At 39.2% G+C, this 21,283-nt stretch overlaps 2 protein-coding genes across 5 annotated transcripts in view; both read right to left on the minus strand.

Annotated features, from left to right (window-relative positions):
* Nucleotides 1-24: 24 nt before the first annotated feature.
* Nucleotides 25-6,321, minus strand: atg4da (autophagy related 4D, cysteine peptidase a). Its single transcript, XM_044114957.1, has 11 exons — nucleotides 5,978-6,321; nucleotides 4,585-4,852; nucleotides 4,404-4,487; nucleotides 3,998-4,171; nucleotides 2,965-3,316; nucleotides 2,799-2,863; nucleotides 2,548-2,699; nucleotides 2,372-2,450; nucleotides 2,146-2,222; nucleotides 1,897-2,016; nucleotides 25-1,163 (listed from the first exon to the last, which is right to left on the minus strand). The coding sequence occupies exons 2-11, from the start codon at nucleotides 4,799-4,801 to the stop codon at nucleotides 984-986; spliced, it is 1,500 nt and encodes a 499-aa protein (XP_043970892.1). The 5' UTR covers nucleotides 4,802-4,852; nucleotides 5,978-6,321; the 3' UTR covers nucleotides 25-983.
* Nucleotides 6,322-7,412: 1,091 nt separating this feature from the next.
* mast1a (microtubule associated serine/threonine kinase 1a) overlaps nucleotides 7,413-21,283 on the minus strand; it is a 67,902-nt gene continuing 54,031 nt past the window's right edge. For all 4 annotated transcript variants that reach the window (XM_044114658.1, XM_044114657.1, XM_044114659.1 and 1 more), the window contains 12 exons: nucleotides 19,614-19,779; nucleotides 19,426-19,527; nucleotides 18,483-18,605; nucleotides 18,243-18,352; nucleotides 15,544-15,707; nucleotides 14,709-14,953; nucleotides 14,319-14,576; nucleotides 13,999-14,231; nucleotides 13,435-13,557; nucleotides 13,152-13,288; nucleotides 12,396-12,583; nucleotides 7,413-12,263 (listed from right to left, as the gene is read on the minus strand). In XM_044114658.1, the coding sequence (XP_043970593.1) occupies nucleotides 10,654-12,263; nucleotides 12,396-12,583; nucleotides 13,152-13,288; nucleotides 13,435-13,557; nucleotides 13,999-14,231; nucleotides 14,319-14,576; nucleotides 14,709-14,953; nucleotides 15,544-15,707; nucleotides 18,243-18,352; nucleotides 18,483-18,605; nucleotides 19,426-19,527; nucleotides 19,614-19,779 (3,459 nt within the window). In that variant the 3' untranslated portion in view covers nucleotides 7,413-10,653. The remainder of the gene's footprint in view (nucleotides 12,264-12,395; nucleotides 12,584-13,151; nucleotides 13,289-13,434; nucleotides 13,558-13,998; nucleotides 14,232-14,318; nucleotides 14,577-14,708; nucleotides 14,954-15,543; nucleotides 15,708-18,242; nucleotides 18,353-18,482; nucleotides 18,606-19,425; nucleotides 19,528-19,613; nucleotides 19,780-21,283) is intronic.

Consider the following 21,283-nt stretch of genomic DNA (forward strand, 5'->3'; position numbering starts at 1 on the left):
CAAAAAAAGGACACACAAGAAGGATAGTGTTCCAGTGTTTGTATTTAATCTGGACAGCAAACTATCTAACAGTAGTAGTGCAATTTCCATTAAGTGCTGTCATGTAAAAGAAGAGGCCATGGGACCGAAAACTCAACTCAGCATGGTCATGTGACACATTTACACAATAAAACCTCAACTTTGTTGATTAAGGAGAGCTGCTTTGGGTTTTACTTTGAAAATGTATCAAGATTACTTTAAAAAAAATGTTTGACGAGGCTTGGCCATTCAGTAAAGGTAAATACCAATTTCTAGCAGCAGGAGAAATGTAACAGCAGATTTCTGGGAGGGTTTTATATTCCTGATGACAAATAATTAGGAAAGGTTCTGGGCTGTGGCTTTCTCAGAGATACAAAGGTTTTACTGAAGATGTTCAATAAACTCTAGCAAGAGCCCAAAATCCCTGGGAGGTACAACAGCACTGACATCTAAATAAATCAGGACAATTAAAGACAAATAACTTACACAGACCTTGCACTCACTCACACACACACACACACACATTCCTAAATCTTATAAATAAACTCGAAAGAGGATGAAACTTTTTTAAAAAGAAAAATGTGTACAGAAGGTGATATACAGACCAGAAGTTTGGACACACCTTCTAATTGAATTCAATTAGAGAGTGTGTCCAAACTTTTGGTCTGTACTGTATATTATACATGAATAACAATGGGAAGCTGCAACCTTGAGTATTGGAGTTTTAAATTTTTTTGACTTTATCAAGGGAAAAAAATCATCAATCCTTTCCAGTTAAGAAGTCAAGAGAGAGATCTGAAAATCATCTTCCTCCAGTCAAGAAAGCAGATCAATCAACTGATTCGTGTGGGAACGATAATATGTTTGAACCAAGGCCGACAAGGAAATGTATCTACTGGAACCAAGTCAGAATAAGTCTTCTGCCACCTAGTGGTGGAATGTGGGAGGTCATGTTCCTCAGCGGTTCACAGGAAGACAAACTCGTCACTGCTTCTTCTGTTGTTACTCCTGCTCAGTATGTCTGGAGGCAAGATGTGGGCTGAGGGTCCACTGTGGTTGCTGCTGTCACCCTCAAGTCCATAGTCCTGCCCCAGCCCCTCGACGAAGGTGAAGATGGGGTATTTCTCCTTGGATGAGGACAGAGCCTGGACAGATAACAGTGAAAATAAACTCCAAAAAGTCTACAAAATGCAACATTAGAGAGGGATGTACATACAAAAATATGCAGTCACATCCTAAACGTTTGTTTACATCTGTAATGAGTGAGAAATTAATGCTTAATTTAGTATATTTAGCGCCGACATGTTCCTGCAAAATTTAAAATGTAAACAAAGTAATGCATAAGGATGAAGTGGAAAGAAGTGTTAATTAAGTTTAAAATAACAACAACAAAAATAACACTAAATCTAAATCTAATCTAAATAAACACTATATCTGCACTAAAATACCAGACAAAACAAGCATGAATTAAAATGGTTGTTCTTTTGTTTTATAAAAAAACTGAGATAAGTGGTAAAATTAAATAAGGGCTTTACTTCTTCCTACTCTTTTTCAAATAGAAAAGTCGTTGCAAGCTTTTTCTTGTTCTAGTGATTACTTGTTTTGTTTAAAAAAGAAAGACTGTTTGAAACAAATACATAAAAAACCAAAAAAAAATTTCATGTGCATTCTAAGACAAAAGTCGGAGGTTTTTACATTCTCCCTGCTGCAACTTGTCAACTCAAACCATTTGTTAATGAAGTATTTCATGGTACTTTATGCATCTGACTTTCAAAAGGGTTTTTTTTGTTGTTTTTTTTAAAAAAAAGAGTATTTATCTGGTTTTTGGCGTTAGTAAAATCTGAGCCCCTTAAATAGGCAGGCGTTTTAAAGTCTCACCATGCCAACAGCAGCACATAGAGATTCAAAGTCCTTCTTGTTTTTGGCATAGAAGCCGATGGTGCAGCTGGGGTCCATGCGGCTGAAGGGCATCTTTTTAGGGGAGCTGCAGTGGAACGACTGCAGAGTGATACACAGAGACGCGTCACACAAGAAAAAGTCAACATGATTGTTGAATTCCACTATGTTAGATAAATCTTGTGATATTGAGGGTGAGGTGCACTGACACCTGCAGACATGATAACAGACCTCCAGCGAGAAGTCTGCTTGAGCGACATCGACAACCGGCTGGCAGAGGTGTGGGTCCAGATAGAGAAGCTGGTCATCTGCATGACACAAAAGGAAATAATTAATTCTTAAGGTGAAGTTTATTTAGAGAAAAAAAAAAAAACATTTGGTACATTTCAGCTTTGTAGGATTTATTCTCTTTTCTCTGATTATTCAAACCAAACAAGACAAAGCAGTTGGTTTTCACCTTGGAAGCCAATGAAGTAGAGTGAGTGCTTTGGTTTCCCTCCAATTATTCCAATACAACAGTCCAGCATCAGGATATTCTGAAATTTAACAAAAGGGCTTTCAGTACTTTTGTACTACTTTTTATTTTAGTAAGAGATGATTGAACAAGGAATTGGTTAATCAGAATATGCAGACCTTGACACACTCGATGTAAGACGGGTTAAGGGCCTCTCCTCCGAGCCGGACAGGGACCAGTATGATGACAGACTTCCAGGCTTGGTCAGAAGGATCAGCAGGGCTCTGATTTAGTGACAGATCGCAGAGATGCACCACGTCCTCTTTGTATACTAGGATACAAAATCACATCATGGGATTAAAATAAGAGGAGAAATGCGTCACTGTGAGTAGAAAAATAAAAATCGCAAACACTTAGCTCTAATTCTTACCTGTGCAATCCTGAGCAACATATACAGCTAGGCTTTGTGCCACAGAGGTTTTGGCCACTGCTTTCCTGCAAACAGAGGGAAAAGACTTAATCACTCAGCTTCTCAAACCACTTAAACGACTTCAGAACAATTTAAAACAGCATTTATCCAAACGTAGAGAACTTACCGAAGAATATGCGCAACTATCGATGGGCCATACCAGTCGCCAGCCTTCTTCCCTGAACTTTTGCCTATTTCCACCAGCTGGTGAACACCAAAAGGTGTTGGAGGCTGGTCTCCAAACCAGGTGATTAGCTTGGAGTGGATGGGCTCCGCCTGCCAGTCCCTTGCAGATTCAGGTCTCTTTGTCTGGCAGCATCTGGGCACCTGACTGCCAGCTGGTATTTTCTCTGGGCTGCTGGATCCTCGCAAAGAACCAAAGGAAGGGATAGGAACCCCTCCAGCCCGAACTGGGGAACGAGGTCGGAACACCTCGAAGTCCACATCAGTTAGCTGCTGAGCATCTGCCCAAGTCCAATCTACAGATTACAAAAAAAAAGCTTAAGAATAGTAACATAGCAAAGTCTGGTTGATCAACAGAATATTGGTTTTTAATTTTAAAAAGTACAGAAAGTATTGCTTAGACTAAATTGGTTGAAAATTTGTTGTTATAAATATGCTTTCTCAGGGCTGTAATTATATTAAAAAATATGAGCATAACATGCAATCAACCCAAGAACTGAGCAGTTATGTTGTAAATACAAAGTTTAACTAGGGATTATGTGTCAGCAGGATGAAACAAAGTCAACATTAACAACAAGAGCTTTCAAAAAAAGATCCTGCATGATTGAAGCAGTGCCAGGCTAAAAATCCTTCAAAAATAGTTTCTTCTCTATCAACCTTACATTTGAAGTTTAATATAAATAAAATTTCTACCATTTAAAGGAATATTGAAAATATATGTTCCTTTTTTTATTTTTGCTGGTTGTGACTGGTTGTTTTTCAACCAAACAAGGACTTGCAAGGAATACTGGATGACAACAATATCTGTCTGTGACTGGCTGGTGGTGTGGTTCATTTACATACTCTTTGATAAGCTGTAAATGCAGACGCAGGGCTGAGTGCAAGTGCAGAGCAGATGGAGCAAGTTTCTCAATAGACTGTCAAAAGTCAAGAGATAAACACTTCACAAATGGTTACTAAAGGTTAAGTGCACAAACCTCTGGGCATCAGGTGGACCACAAGCCCCTGTGCCAGCAGCATCTGTCCGCTGCGCAGCATGCAGCCCCAGCCACAGTCTGTTGTCCAGGTAGAGCCTTCCAGCGGGGGAAACTCCCTCCGGTAGGTCAGCCATATTCTGGACACAAAATCCTGACGGAACCGCTCCACCTCATCTGAGAACGTAAGAGAAAAACCTCTTCTAAAACCTTCATAAAGGAACGGCATTTTCATTAGCTTTGTTAACACGTTCCCACATCACAAAAATCACAGAGGACCTGTTCTTCTTAAAGTTTAATTTTCCAGAGTTACACAATCTATTGAGCAAAGCTGACATTTTTCAGACAGAAAAATAGCACATCTGAGTCAGAGGACACAGTTATCACAGAGGAAAGAAGGAACAAATACCTTCATTGTTGAGTAGATAAGAGTGCCCCAGGATTGTGACAGGAGATATTTTGTTGAAAGAGGTCTTAGTTTTAATAGTCCAACCTGAAAATAGCAGAGAAAACAGGTGAAGGGTGTTGGCTCAGAAAACTCATTCTCGTGATTTCAACTTTGAAGCCTCTGCAAAGATGTAATTACACACCATATTTGACATTGTTCCACGCTGACATCAGTTTGGCCTTGACTTTGTCCATCTCATCAGGCTCCCTGGCTGCATCTCTGCTTGCATCTGAAGCTTGAGGCCCTCTGAATCCGAAGCTGCCCTGCCGCTCCAGGGACGGCGGCCTCCGGCTCTCCACCTGCTCAACCTGCATCCCTACGCCCACGTACTGCACTGCGCTGGGGGAAACCGAGTTCATGCCTCCGAGCCCTCAAAGACGGATGCTGACGCTCCTCATTGAAACACTGAACTGAAGTGAAAGAAATAAGGGACACTAAATTAATATACTGTCCTCTCTTGTTATGGCTCTTTAATAATAAATCTGTTTTTTAACAGCCAGTTCAAAACTATTTCACTTCTTAAGCTGAATCGTTCCATGATTTTTAGCCTGCTTTATGATCATTATCGCTAGCTAAAATGTTCAATATTTCTAGTGTCAAATGGTTTTTTGCAACACTCTTGATATTTGATTTTTTTTTTTGTGTGTGTGTTTGATATAAATATGGTAATAATTCAATATGAACCTGTGTGGTTTACCACCCAGATCATGACAAAAACTATATAATCATTTTGAAAACAGCAACATCTTTTTAATGTAATGCTTACAAATTAAATAGCTTTAATTGAGTTTGCAGAGAGCATAAGGTATCAGAGCGTTGCCCCTTTTTAAACCACTTACAGAAACACTGCCAATGATAAATAGGGATGTTGACGATATAACCAGGACTTACTGTTGACATTTTGGTCACACACATCTTCTGAAAGTCTCAGTAACACACTTATAATTTGCCACTATAAACTGTGATCTGACAAAATATTTTTGACTCTTTCCTTGGGAAATTTATACAAGTAGTTAAATGACTTCTATAATTGAAATTGTACATCATTTAATAACATTATTCTAAAACAGCAACACAAAAAGCCAGATAGTGATCGCAGACTTGATCAAATCAAACTATCATCCTAAAGCCTTAAATACTGCAGGATTTTCTCACCCCGCCCTGAAACTGATGAATAGTAGTTTCAATAAGGAACACACAGTTGTGCAATTTTGCATTGCTGGAAAATAAAAAAAGAAGCACAGACGTCATGTGATTCCCATTTGACAACCAGTATGTCAGGCTTTTTTCAGTGCCACACAAAGTCATCTGATCACAGTCATTTGTCATCCATCCGGTTAAGTTTTTTTTTTTTTTTTACATCTACACCAAAAATGATGAATGTCAGAACAGCAAGAACATGCTTTTGTGAATATGTCCAACAGCGTTAGAGTAATTACACTGTAGTAACGTCTTGCGACATAGGGTCCAACAAAACGGACCCAACACCAGGCTTTATGCAGAGTTAAAGTTCCCTCAGGTGAGGGCCTACTTACCTGTCTCAGATCTTGGTTAAGCAGGCCGATGTCTGGTCGCACATTCACTCATTTCGTTGCCTTCCGTGGTCCCGTCACTAAATCTAGCTGCCTAAATAAGCTAACTTTAGCGCTAGACCCGGCGTTAGCTCGTAACAATTATGAGTACACAACAACGAACGCCATTATATCCCAACACACTACATCAAATCTCAGTGCAGAAGATGTTTCTCCTTAAGACATCCAGGTTGATTTATTTAATTTAAACCAGAGTAATACTGTCCGCCCCACTGTACAGCTCGGCTTTAGGGTCTTCCTCTATCTATCATTGTATTTACTTCCGGTCATCCGTTCCTGCTGCCACGCGATTGGTTGAAATAATCGTTGCGAGAACGCTGATTCGCCGTTTAGCTCGTATTTGTAATCGGAAAACCTTCATTGGGGATATTAACTACGTTTTACTTTGTGACCGGAACTAAAAATAAAAATATCTAACGAACGCATTCCCTGCTTCAGTATATGCGAATGCGATACAAAATATTCTCCAGAAAAATGTAATTTCAATAAGTACTTAGTATATTTAAGATCAGGATATTACGACACAACTTTTAACGGTTATCTCAGAAGTGACCCTCAGTACAGTGCCTTTAGAAATTATTAAAAGACCTTGGACTTATCCTCGTTTGTTTGAGCCAGACATTTGAATCTATTTTAGTTGCATTTCATGCAATACAAAAAAACAGAGCAGCACATAATTGAAATATATATATATATAAGATGTTTAAAGCTTCTCCTTGTAGGTCAGGCCAGTTGGCTGATCAATTAAGCACTGTGACGCTAAACTCTTTAGGTAATTTTGGCTTGATTAGACTTTGACTCACAATCCAATCTACCAAACTTTTTTCAACCACTTAGCTCTCCATTCATATGTTTGGATGAAGCTTGCTGCACAAAGCAGCCTTTTTAGCAATAATCAGTTGTTTCTTACTCTTCCTGTGGAATGTGTTATTAATTTGTCTTCTCAACAACTATCAAGTAAGAAGCTTTCCCCACCATGTAGACCCCAGCATGACATATAACATAATATAAAAAGTTATTTTAAAAAATAGTCTTATTTATATAGTGTTCTGGGAAATTTTATCTGTAAGCCACAGTAATCTAAATAAACAGAAATACCAACTTAAAAAATCTCAATGTGTGGGAAAAAAAAAAATCTAAATAATTTGATTTATCCCTTTTCGAATCAATTTATCCCATTTTGAATCAATTGAAATTATGATATTTAAATGATTGCAAGATACCTGTAAATGGTCTTACAAGGCCTGATTGACAGCTGATGCTATAAACATAAGTTACCTAATCAGAAGTTTGATAAAGTATTGTCCACCTAAAACATACATGAGAAAAAAGCCATCGACAGGAGAGCAAAGTTTGAGAACAAATTTCTTCACTTTATTCCACATACTGCACTTCAGGTGTCTGCATCTATCACAAACAAAAATACCCCAGTGGAACAACTAAATACACAGAGTGAACAGAGAGGAGTGGAATGTTTATAGTTGGATTACTGTGATAATTTTTACCATCTATCTTTGTTAGCATCTGGTAACTTTGAAGCAATGCCAAAAACAAAGATAATCTTCTCTCAAATAAAGTGCTTGGATGATGTTCTCTCCGTCAATCCAAAATACTAAAAAAAGGGTATTTTTTTGACTCAACTGCTCGGGCTAAGGCCTAAATATGAAAAAAAAAGATTATTCCTTTATCACATTAATTATTTATAACATTTTCATTGTTACATTAAGATATAAGAAGTAGTCTTTCCTGCCAGAATTATGCATACATTATATTCAAAAAATGGAATCCAAATATAAAATTAACAGTCACAAGTAGAACACCAGGAAAAAAATTGTTCCAAGTGTTCAGGTAATAGTTCAGAAACATGAATGCATATTTATAACACTATGGTTTGTAACATCCCGCAATAAATCACCAACCTCAGGTTTGTTAGAATATTAAACACGTTCAACAGTCGTCACTAGGAACCAGTAGAGGGCAGTAGAGAACTACATGAATGTAAAAAATACTCCATAGCATCTATTAGATAGGCTATATGCTTTCATGTGAACAATAGAGGTGATACCACTGCATGTAAGAGGAATCAGGTTTTCACTTTGCCGTAGCTTTCTGTAGACTTAATCTCAAATTGGACAGTAAGATAGTCTAATTTGGTAAAATCAGTTTCCAACCAAGTCCTAAAAAATTATAGTTCAAGTACAAATTCAAACATATATTTCAGCTTTTAAACGCTATCTTACTGACAAATTGATATGCTACTCTCGGATAATTTTATGTCGCATTTTTGCATAAGTTAATCAAAATAAATCAAAGACAAATTGCATACATTTACATACAATGGATAGGTATGTGCTTAAAATAGGTCAAGATGCTTACATATAAAGAAAAACAGAAAATATACAGTGAATTGCAATAGTAGTTATATCCTTTGAAGTTATTTTGCAATGTTAGATTTATAAGTTACATAATATTGGGATTTGACCATTGGGACAGACCAACGCAAACTCATAAAGAATTGTGAGTTGGAAGGAAAATGATACATTCACTCTTTTACTAGTAACAATCTAAAATGTGTTCTGTGCATTCCTATTCCGGTGCAACAAACTGCTTTGAAGAGTCAAAGAGAGCAGTAGACAACAAACAGCTGTGTTGACAGGTTTGGTTTCTAACATCTCTACCTGTGCCTCTTTGGCCTGGGGGTTGTTGCAGGTTTGCCATGCACCAGGTGTCAGGTGGTACCTTGCCTGGTGTGTCTTTCAGCCCTTCTCTGTTCTTGGATGCTGAGTGTTGCAAGCATTTTCATTTATTAGGATGGCCTAGCCAAAGTCCAGACATAAAACCCAACTGAAGTATGTTGCTGCACTAAGAAATCTAGTTTCAAATGATCTCCACCCAGTTTGTCAGTTTGTGCCATTATGAAAGTAAAAATAAGCTAAAATATACATTGTAGATGTGCAAAGCTAGGTGAGACATACCCCCAAAAGACATGCAGCTGTAACTGCAGCACCAAGCAGCTCTGCAAATTATTGACTCATTGGAAATGGATATAAATAACACAATTTACTGCTTTAAGTTAAAAACCATGTAATTTCTTCTAATGTCTAAATATTTGTTAGTTTGTGTTGGTCTATCACATTTCATCCATTCAAAGAAAAAATACAGTAATGTTCTTTTAACACAACAAAATGTGTTCAATGGATATGAATACGGTTGCTGTCACTGTGAGATAAATTTTATGTCCTGTGAAATATTATCTGAGCTTTGACATAGGTAACAGTCTTTATCAACATGTTACATTAAATATTCCCTTTGATTTTAACACAGGGCCATTTTCAAATTGATTCATGATATTTTTAGGTCTATATGAACGACCTCTATTTTAGTCACAGTGCTGTTCAGCAAATTATTTTAAGCTACATCAGTAACTGTCTGACTGAAAACTCTTGTGCTTAGCATACATGTTCTTATGACATATATGTATTCTACTCTTTTTTTATGCTCCTATGGTAAAATCAACATGCACAGTGTGAGTGCGAGAAGTCAATTAGAGCCTTATAATCCCACTGGTATCCCTGGATCCAAACTATAAATTTCCAGGCTGCTTTCTGTCATGTTACTTTAATGAACATAACACACACATACACGTGTTTGAACCTTTCCAAATCACACTCCCGAGCACACTTATGTCCTGCTTCACAGACCACAAAAGGAGTATGGATTAAAAAGTATTGAAATCAGCTGTTGACAGAGCTGTCTCCTGTGGCAATGCAAATGTTTTGGGGTGTTTGTGGTCCTGCCCATTGCAGCACTGGGAGGCGGAGGGAGAAGAAAGGCCGGTGTGGCCTTCCTGCAAGGACGAGATAAGCCCTGAGCCCAAGTTCAGTCCTTCCTTTTCTTCTCTGCAGCCTTCAAGAGTGATAGGAACCATAGGAGGAGGATAAACACACACTTGCACACAACCCTCTGTGACAGACTGGTAGTTAGACAGGTCCTAATGTAACATCCACTGACAGAGAGGGTTGTTGTGGATTCGTCTGACCGCTCAGAGAAAGTAAACTGCTGCATGATGAATAAACATGCCTAATCATGTTGCTGCTTTTATAGAGAAGCCAAACCGATGCTGTGCTGCTTAATACAAATATTACAACTTGACTTATTCACTCTTCCATTTTGAACAGCAATAAAAAAAATTCTGAATGTTCTAGTTGAAAAAGAGTTACAGAATTTGGTATTCACAGTATTCAGCATGTTTTGATCAGTAAAGCACTTTTTGACCCTCTTGTACCTATGATGCACATACAATACATATATAGAATATAACATGCATTCACATTGACTCACACATATATATCTGATAAAGTGTTTCACTTTACATGACTATGTGTCTTAATAAATTATGCATCATAGAAAACCAACAGGTAATGCACCTTTACAGCTATTTTCTTACTGCTTTTACATTAGATTTATTCAAGGATTTAATCAATAAATAAGACTTTATATACTATGAAACTGGAATGTACATCTTTAAGTGCCTGTCTTCTATTTTGGGCCCCTCCAAACAAAAAGACATTATTATTTTTACTATTTTCTGCTAAAGTCTGATGTAATGATCCAGGGGGTCACATTTTTGGCAAGTTCCCAGGTGGTGTTGACTTTTCAAGCAGAGAACTGCCAGGACTTTGAGTCACCACTGCAGCGCCCAGAACCGTTCGCGCTCCTGCAGGAGTATCGGACCTCCCAGTGGCAGGTCCCAGCTTCTCCTCTGATGCCTTGCTCTGCTGCTCTTTATTCCTAGCCCCCTCCATAGACCCTAGTTTGATTGGTCCGAGGACGTTTTTGGCCACGGTGGTGAGCTGGCTGACGAAGCTAGTCTTATCTCCGGGGGAGACGGGCCGTGACTTACACAGCGAAGGTCCACAGAGGGAGGGGGTGACAGCTGTTGGGGAGGGGGAAGGAGAAGGGGAATGCTCCTCCACCACTTCCAGCCGACATTTGTCCTCCCAGTCAAGAGTTCCCCTGTAACAATTAACTGGGCCCAAGCCCTGTCGCACTTTGCCTAGCGAGAGCGGCTGCCCATGCGAGGGAACTACGGGAGCCAGGACCCGTGCTCCCAGTTTGGGGCTTTTGGAGCCGAGCTCAGCAGTTCTTGAATCGTTGCCGTCAGACTTCCGTTGACCGTTCCCCATTCCCGATGATTTAAAAGTCTTGTTTAAGCTCGGAGAGGCTCCTGTCGCGACTGTATTGATTCCACTGGATTTATCCGGAGTAGATGAGCTCTTGTTGAAGGCAGCAGTTGGCAGACAGGACCGATTTTTGTTCTCCCCATCTTGCTTTGGCTCAGGTTTTCCTCCTTGTTGCTTGAGCTGGAGATCTTTGCTGTTTCTAATTTCTACCTGTGTTGGGGGTGTGCTTGCAGTTTTAATAGGAGAGGCAGGGGTTATGAGTCTACTGGTTTCTTCACTCTGTTTGGAGTTTATGTTAAAATCGCTTGCATGAGATTTCCTTGCCAAAGATGGCTGTGACGGTGGCAGACCTGCTTGGTTTACGTCTCTATCTTTCTCCCTGTCCCTTCCTCTTTCTCGCTCTCTCTCTTCCCTCTCCCTTCCAGCCAGCAGAGTCTCCCTGCTGAGCGGCGACTCCTGTCTCCCGAGTCTCCTCACAGGCTTCAGCACACCAGTCTCTGGGATGGTGGAGGACACGGGCAGCGGAGGAGCATTAGGAGGCAGATTTTCTCCTTCCGTCTCCAGCAGGCTCTGGAGCCCCAGCTCACAGAGGAAGGCATCTTTGCGGTACTCAGAGTGCTGCACCTCCAAGCTGTGCTTCCTCAACGGACCTCCAAGCCCTCCGGTAGAACTGGACTGGGTCAGAGGTGAGCCGAGCTTCTCTGCTGATTGCACCCGCTTGAGAAGCGGTGAGCGCGGGGGCTCTGCGCTCTTTGGCCTGGGCCGGACCACCGGTGGCGAGGAGTGGAGCTTTGCAGAAAAGGACTGTGTTGTGTTGGAACTCCCTATTGTGTGGCCTGGCATCGCAGGAGGGGAAGACTGAGTCGGGGAGGGTGTGTGTGCCAGAGGGGACAGCGGGATGTTTCCAGCAGACTTGCAACGGGCAGAGCGATACTGGCGATGAAGTTTTGGGGACAGGCCATGCAAAGAGCTGGGCCGCATGTGCTGAGAGGGAGAGGGTGAGTTTGGAGTGCTGGAGGCAGGAGAGCTGCTCTGGGAGGAAGCACCTAAAGAGTTCAGCGGACACATGAGGAGAAGTAAGAAATCACCAGAGGAAGAGGTTCACAGCTACACAAAGAAAGGTGATCTCACTATCTCACTGATAATTGCTGGATAGCTATCTAAACATGGCAACATACCAAGGTAGGAGGGCTCCGGGGTTGAGCGGTGGACCTGAGTTGGGGACCGGGCAGAGAGGCTGTGAGTTGGGGAGCCAGGAAGACTTTCACTGGAGGATAATGAGCGATTCAGAGAGGACAGACTGCGGCTGGTGTGGAGGAGATTGGACTGCTTTGTGATCTTACGAAACAAGGAGTTGCGCTTCTTGCTGCAGGTTTGACAGAGAATTGAAGTGTACAAAATTAACAGGTTGATCATAAATGAAGACATACTCATACTAACTGGTATGAAAGTGACTCTTACACACCATTCCCTTACACAGCTAATATAAAGAGGAAAACTCAAACAAGGTAAATCCTGGTTAACTAAATAAAGAAAGTAGGTAATCAACACTCATACACTAAAAATGCAGAAAAACTGAATTTGATCTACCTTTAACTCATGTGGCCAAGATACAAGATTTAAAGAAGCAGGACTGTATATTACAAATGTTGTTAAGCATCTGGCAAGTTTTAGTTCAGGAAATTTAATGCTAAAACTGTCAAACTCATAGCAAACTGCTGAAAATGTTGACTGTAAACTATCCAAAATTTTGAAGAAAGGCATGTAATGTCAAAGTACTCTATCAAAACATAACTGGAATATGACACCAAAACCTTCATGGTGAAGCAGCTTACCATTCCTTCATTACTCCTCTGTTCAGCAGCAAAGGAATTAGCAACTTATTTAAAGTGGTGAGTTTTAAATGTTAGCTTCATGACACCTGTAGATCCTACCTGTCCTGGCTTTCCTTCCCAGCTGTCCTCTTGTTTCGTCGAGCCATCTTACACTTGTAGCTGGCTTTGCGGGCGGGGCCCACTTTAATGGAGGTGTTCTCAAAAGGCGTGGTTGTCACCGTCACCTTATTCCCACTCTGCACAGAGCAATTAAATTAGTTCTGCCGTGAAAGCTTACAATGATTCAATGCTGACATGTTTGAAAGTAGCCATGCTTTGTCATTAAAAAGTTGCAAGCATAGCATGTTATTCATAAATAAGATGAAATGTAACTGATGCCGACCTTGAGGATGAGCTCTACCACTTCTGTGTGGACCAAACCGTGGACCGGCTCACCATTGACATGAGTTATTAGGTCACCTGCACAAAGACCGGCTTCCTGAGCGGGGCCTCCATCTTCAACATGCTGCCAATGCACAAAAAATATACAAAATTGCATTCAGAAAAAAAAAAAAAAACTCCAGTCATGATTCACATAGGAAAAAAAAAATCTTTGTAGCACCATTACATTTTTGGAACATTTTAAAATGTTCCAGATGGTTTCTGTTAAGGTGATGTATATCCACGTCATTGTGGGAACACACTAATTGAAACCCCTGGATATACAATTTTAACAGGGGTGCCAACAAATCTGCCTGATATATAAAGATGCAGGTCAAAAGATACACTAGTTTTCCTCAACTTTTATTTTATTTTTTCAGCTATTAATCTGTTATATGAGACCATTCATTTCCATTTGCACATTCAACAGTCAAAGTAATAAAGGAGTTTAAGCTAGTAAATTTTCAACTCCAGTAGAGTAAATGCCACAAAACTATGACTCATGTCATTTCCACATTTTTCTTACCCAAACCATGTGATGCACACTGTAGATGTCACTGTCTCCAATGTAGACCCTGATAGCCCTTAGGGTAAAGCCGTATTTCTTTCCAGAGCGATGGATTGTGATCGGGGAGCGCAGAACACTGACTGCAGGAAAGAAGTCTCTGCTGGGTGAGGAGTCACGTGACGAGGGATTGGAGGAGAAAGAGTGAGGTGACATGGGGCTGGCCAGTGGAGAGAAGCCACCGTGTTGCTCCACTGCAGGCAAGGAGGACGTAAGGTCAGAGAAAATAGACTTCAGGCATTTCAGAGAGTAAAAGTGCTTTAGGACCTTCAGCCTCTCACCTGATGGGATGATAACAGACAGAGCTGTGGCAGACGCTGACTTGATAACTTTGTTTCCTTGTCTGGAGTTCCGTTTTTCTCCATCGCCAGATAAATGGTGGTGGCGTGCCCGGCGGAGGACCAGGTCATTTGTGGCTCTGGGCCCCAGAGGGTCATACAGAGGAGTGATCACATCCCGACTGGGTACCGCAGGACCGGGGGATAATGTCATCATGGCTGAACTTACACTGGTGCTCTCTCCAAGTCTAGATGATTTGTCTGCAAGAAATCCAAATGGTTTGAACATTACAGGATAATTTCAGCTGAAATTAGAAATAGTCCCACTGGTTTGATTCTCTGCATCAAATCAGGCATTACAGACTTCGTGCTTTCTAAGTTTTGCCAACAAACCTGCTCCATTTATCTCCCTCACAATGGGCCTGTGTTCCAGGAGGCTTGGTGAAGGGACAGTGGTACCATCCAGCGACGTTCCTCGGAATTTCATGAGGTTCTGACGGGTCAGGGAGTCTGACTCTCCTTCGAAGGGTGAGGCAAAGCGATGGGTGTCCATCAAAGCTGAGAAGCGTCGCCTGGCACCAAGAGGAGGGCTCGCGTCTCCTTCCATGTAAAGAGACTCAGAACAAGACAGCCGCTTCCTGCACAACCATAAGTGTCATGACATAAAACAATAACTATAGATATCCTTGTTTTAGCATAAAAACATTTGATCATCTGCATTAAAGGATTTTTTAACGGTTTTTGTGGCACTACAGGTCTTTGTTCAACAGCAGGTGGGCAGGAAGAAGAGTAGAGAGAAAAGGGAAGTGAGGACAGTGTGGCCCTGTTAAATTGCCGATCTGCGTAACCCCAACTTCTCTTCCACACAGGGATTGACCTTGCTTCTTCTTTTACTGTATTTATAGATTCCCAGTGATGCAGAAACAGATAGCTACATAATCTGTGGTGGTATTCGAGAAAAAAATCTTTTTTTTTTACTTTACAATGAACATTTTAATATTAAGACAATTACATTTTGAGGCGAGCAGAAAGTCTGTTCAAGCTATTATTGACTCTTAAAGGTAAATGGGAATTGGCTAAAATGGATATCTCCATAAAAGAGCTTTTCAGAAATGGAAATCAGCAACAAAATCTTTGATGTATTAAGAGTAAATAGAGACGTGCTTTCTTGGAAGAATTAAGATGCATTTACAAGAAAAAACCTCACAGAAAGTTGACAGCAACTCACATCTCAGGAGATCCAGTCCTCCAGCTCTTCTCCCTCATGCCGAAGCTTCCCAGGCTCTCTCTTTTTGCCACCTTGTCCTCTCGTGGGCTCCTGTGTTCTCGACGGGACACAGAGGTGGTAGCTTTCTGCTCCAGCTGGGAAAGATGCTCCATGCTGCTGTACACCTGCGAAAAGACAAACGACTCGTAAATCCTAAGATTGGGTGTTTTAAATTAATAATGTAACTGCTGAGTGGTAACAAAGATCCATACAGTTTTTCTGTGTAGTGATTATGTTAACTGTCAGGCTATATAAATGTTGCAGAGAAATATGGCTGCATGTTAAACATAACTGTCAGCACTTGTGTTGTATTATGAGTAATAGTGGAAGGTTTTATTACAGAGGAAGAATATTCAGACAATCCTGATATAAAACCGTAAATAATCCACCTTGTTATCCATGACAGCTATTGCTTAAGGAAAACTATAACAAGCATTGTTTGCAGTTTGTTGCATGCCATGCAGCAGACAGTAAATATGTGAAAGAAGATGAGCAATTTTTTTTGTTTTAACTTTTTGGCTCATGCACACAGCTTTGTGTGGCATAAATCTAACATTGTACATCATTCTGAAAGCAGATATGACTCTGGCAACACAATGGTGTATGGACTTGCTTAGCAGTTCATGGTAGGCAGCTGTAAGTCCAGAAGACTTACAGCTGTAATTGCAAAGAAATGTTTTGACTTTTCATTCCCATTTCATTTCCCCTCCACTCCAAAATTAGGCACTACTTTGTACTAGCCTATCAGTTATGATCAATGAAAAAATATTGTAGTTTGTGGCTGCAACGTGACACAATCTATGTGGGAATAAATATTTTTGAGAGGCTGTAAACTGACAAGTCATTTCAAGGTCTATCCTTATCTCTGTCTTCCTATTTGCTTTGCTTCCAATATTTGCTCCCTGCTTCCCAGTTGTTTCCCCTTTCCTTCTGTATTAAAGTAAATAATACATAATCTGTACATTTTCACTCTCAACAGTTAGGTTAATGAAATCAGTTCTGCATTGTGTTTTTTTCTTTTAATATGAATAACTGCTTGTTCCTACCATCCAAACTGCATCTTGATCCTTTAATAAACACAGTGAGACAGTTTTACCAAGACTTTTGAGGTTGTTTAGAAAACTTCGGTAAAAGACAGAATGTGACTCAAATATTTTAACCAACTGATGAACAGACATACCCTTTAGCTACAAGCAGCATAAAGCCAAATGCCTAAATTTCTGCCAGGAGTTTCACTGCCCCTGTCATCTGTTAGACCAAGATTAGTAATTAGAGGTTTATGTGGAATACATCAAGCAGTGATTCTGTTTTCTTTCACACCAGGTTGTAAAGCTGATTACACTATGTAATTGTGGCAAATAATTAGAGTACCAATTTTGACTTGGGGTTTAATCTTGGTCACATTTTTTATTTGTCATGGCTTGTAAGGCTCTCATTATGTGCAGAGTAACAGTTTGTGGGGGAGGACAATGAGAGGAACTGCAGGAGTGTACCATGGAAACAAGCAATGGCTGAAGACCCAGCTGTCTTCTCAGAAGGAAAAACAACAATGTTAACAGTCACATGAAGTACTTTATAAATACATTTGTTCCAGTTTTGTTGTATTTTAACCACAAACCTCAATGTGTTTTCTCTGGGCTTTATGTGACAGACTACCACAAAGTAGTGTGTAGCTGTAAAGGGAGCAAAAGTATTCACGGTTGCTAACATTTTCTAAAATATTTTGCAATAAAAAAAATGGTGAGTCTATATTTGTAAATAAAATCCAGTGTAATCAATTTCCTTCACACGATGCCAAATAAGTAAATAGAACCCATCTGTGTGGAACGAAGGCCTCAGTAGTTTGTTAGGAAACCTTCAGCCTATTATCTGTAAACGACTACAAACCTACCAAGTTTAAGTAGTTGATATTTTGGTTTGTTTACAGTTGTGTTGCATCCTTTCCTGTTTCAGAGAATAAATTGAAATGTTCATGAGATATTCAAATCTTATGATCTAACATTGCTTATAATTTCTTCACAACTGTATCTGTCTACGGTGTTCCTTGGTCTTGATTATGTCATGATCAATATTACTTTCACTTTGTGTTTTGATTTGTATTGGGTTGGTCACTTATGATGAACCAGCACAAAATTTACGAGTAATTTTTTAAATGTGGTTTTGGGAACTGACGGTCTGACGGGACAACCTCCGACAGTTCCCCACTGTCTGATCATGACATTTGCTACACTCTTCCTGAGCATTGCACTAAAATTACACGAGGGTATACAATTATATATTGCTTTTTGTTAGTTTATCACAAAAAAACCCCATCTAAAATACACTACAGTTTGTGGGGTGCAACATGACAAAATACAAAAAAGGAGCATGAATACCTTGTAAATACATTTAAAAAGTGCATAAACTTTTTGACCTTCAGTAGAAATTGGAGATTGGTGAAAGCAACATACATAGTGTGGCTGTTAGAAAATTGACACAGACCTCATTAACAAGAGGTATGAAACCAGGCTCTTGTAGAGCCTCTTGGTGCAGTCTGACCCACATTTTTCTCCTTCCTCATCAACCCCTGTCATGTAATCTCAAGTGCAAAGAAAGTATGAGGGGAAGATGAAAGCGTAGATAGAAACACAACAAAGGGTAAGAAAAAGGAAGAGATGTACCTTACTGAAGCGAGGAGAACAAGAGGAGAACTGTCTGATCTCCACAGGTTCATCATCATTGGTGTCATCCTCATCGTACGTGTTGATGTGGTGGTAACGATCTGAACGGGCTGGAAAACAGGAAAATGAGAGACAGGGGAGCTGTGACTTTAATGGTGTCAGATTATAACCTAAACTTGTCAGAAATGCATTTACTCTTATTTTTAGGCATATTAATTCAGAGACAGGAAGTGCACATACTATCAAAGTAGCTAGTGTCTTCCTCAGACTCCAGGTGGGGGACAAACTCTGCTTTCTGTCTCAACAAACTGTTCCAGTCCAGCGCAGAAAAAAAAGCGTGCTGCTTAACTTCAAATGCTCCACCTGGTGGCAGAAACAGAGGCAACAAATGTCTGTCTTCCAGTGATTTAAAGTAATGGGCAAAAATATTTAGATTTGTTAATTTTTATGTTTAGTGTATCCTATGCTATCTGGTTTTCTGATCATTTAAAAACATAATAAGAGTAAGAAGTTGCTAGGGATTAATTTAAAGTGATTGCCCTTTGGCAATTACAGTGTTCTCAGGCAGTAATCCCAATTAACATCAGTCTTACTTTAATAGGAGTATCTGTTGCAACAACAGTGTTAGATTTATAAATAAAATAATCTAAACTAAAAGGCAGCTGAAAGTATTGCCGTCAGCAATCTAGAAATAAACCAATGAAGTCTAATATTCAATTTTTCAAAAATTCTGATTTGCTATCAGTATACAACATAAACTCTATATTTAAACATTTATTTACACTAAGTTTTCCTTTTAAACCCATACAAGTTTTAAAAATGCTTAAATGAAATTAAACATTTTCTCATACTCTTTAAAAAATACTTTTTTTCTTGAAAATGTATACGACTATTGGCTGTGAATGACATCTGCTTCACCTACAAACAGCTTTTCTTTTGCTAAGTTTAAGTTACATTTGTCCAAACTAAGAGATTTAGGTTTTATGTGTTCTAAAAAAAATCAAAGATGCATAATGCTCATATTTTTTATTCAACACAAAATCAGAATTAATGCAATGAAAGAACAAAAAAAAGAGAAAAAAACTTCCCAATATATTGATACAGGATCAATAATAATTCTATATAATTAGTAACTTGGCTCTAAATACAGACACAATGTTACAGTAAATACATAAAGCTGTACCTGTGCCCAGCCTTAAAAGAGGGTTGGTCTGTAACAGAGCAGAAATGAGGCCCTGAGCGTCTGCAGGCAAGGCATCATCACCATCTGGCCAAACTATGTCATCTACAACAGATGGAAAACACAGAGCAAAGGTTAAAAATGATAGCCTGATCAATCACTTGAAGACCAAATTAATTTGGGTTTCTCACCAGTGATGACCTGTCCAAACAGCTCTTCAGGAGTGTCTCCAAAGAAAGGTACACATCCCACCAAGAACTCATAGAGGATGATGCCCATGGCCCACCAATCCACAGGTTTCCCATAACCTTGACGGAGAATCACCTCAGGAGCGATGTACTCAGGAGTCCCACAGACCTGGAAGTGATGGAGAGATTGTAAAGAGCAAGAGTGTAATAGAAAGATTTTTAATAATGTAAGCTCTTATTGTGCATGTTATGAAATGCTCTAAAGCCCAGGCTAGATCATCCAAACTTCAAACAAGCTCAAGTGAAGGCTGTGTAGGTTTGCTGAAATCTCTGCCAGGGGGCAAACACTGAGTTTTGTTGTTAGAGAAGATTTACAGACAACAGTGTGACCTCAATTAACAGTTTCCAGGCTATAACATAATGACACAGATAAATACTGAGAACCTACTGAAAAGAGGAATTCCTACATGAAGGCTTAATGACATGCTGGGATATATTTAATTTATTTTTATTTATTTTGACTGATGAGAGTCAAAATAAAATGTATTCATTTATTTACAGAAAAGGTGTCCGAGAAGTTGACATATCAGTCAATAAGCAAATGTTTAAACTGAATTAAACTCTGTCCAGCTCAGTCTGTGGAAGTCTTTTATTCAATAAACAAAATTTTTTGTGCAAGAGGGTTTGCTGGATCCAGTGTTTGAAATTAGGCTCTATAGTGTGAGAAAAAAAAAACAAACTTAACACCTAATAGATTTCTTCTTTTGGTTACAATTAAATGTTTTAGATTATTAAACAAATATGAATATCAGATGAAGAGAACCCGAGTCAACACAAAAAAAGTTTCTAAGTAATGATTTGTCTTATTAAGAGACAAAAGTGGGCCCAATGGGAAATCATAGGTTTGGTAAAAATTGCAATTTCATTTGTGACTCCTGTCTTAACAATATTTTTGGGTGTTATTTTGGCAAGATAAGAAATCCCTTAAAAAAAAATCATAATATCAGCTAAACGATCTAAAAAAACAACACATCAGATCCAAAGCCAAGGCAATAAAGCAAGAGACGAGACATATTTTTTGACATTGATCACTCTGGAAAGATTTACGTAGACATTTTTATGGTTTGGACGCCTTTTTTTCTTTAAGAAACAATATCATAAATTGAAAACAAACATAAAGCATAAAGAAAAAACATTTAAGGAGGCAAACATGGTTTTTATAACACTGCATTTTGTTGAAATGAACATAAACCTTGATGTCAAAAGAACTCAGAAGTTCTCTCTTTTTGAAACTGTTAAAATGCCTTTATTCCCATGTCATTAACATCAACAAAGCCTTTGAAATGTTTTCTTCGTCTAACAGTGGAGTCAAACAGATAAAAGTCAATCATTGTATTTCAAAAGAGATGTTCCACTGTCAGGAGTGCGAATTATTATTCTGAAACATGAATAATAGTAGCGCATCTAACCCATGAACACCTTGTTCCACAAATGGCAGGAAAAACATCTCTAGTGGTTCACAATTTTAGCTGAAGCTGGAAAAATAATGCAACATTCAAATCAGACAATGGAGAGAAAAATGACAAAAAAAAAAAAAAAATCCTAATTAATAACTAGAAAGTTTGAAGCTTGTCGTTTACAAATAAAAATGTTTTCCTGTTGTTTTCCTTTTT

The sequence above is a fragment of the Gambusia affinis genome, linkage group LG04 (genome assembly GCF_019740435.1).
Source record: "Gambusia affinis linkage group LG04, SWU_Gaff_1.0, whole genome shotgun sequence".
Lineage (NCBI taxonomy): Eukaryota > Metazoa > Chordata > Actinopteri > Cyprinodontiformes > Poeciliidae > Gambusia > Gambusia affinis.

Coding starts and splice junctions, on each gene's coding strand:
- atg4da (XM_044114957.1), bottom strand. CDS start 4,801: ATGAACTCGGTTTCCCCCAGCGCAGTGCAGTACGTGGGCGTAGGGATG. Junction 3,317..3,997: donor GGTCCACCTGATGCCCAGAG/GTTTGTGCACTT, acceptor TGTAATCTGTAG/ATTGGACTTGGGCAGATGCT. Junction 2,864..2,964: donor ATAGTTGCGCATATTCTTCG/GTAAGTTCTCTA, acceptor CTCTGTTTGCAG/GAAAGCAGTGGCCAAAACCT.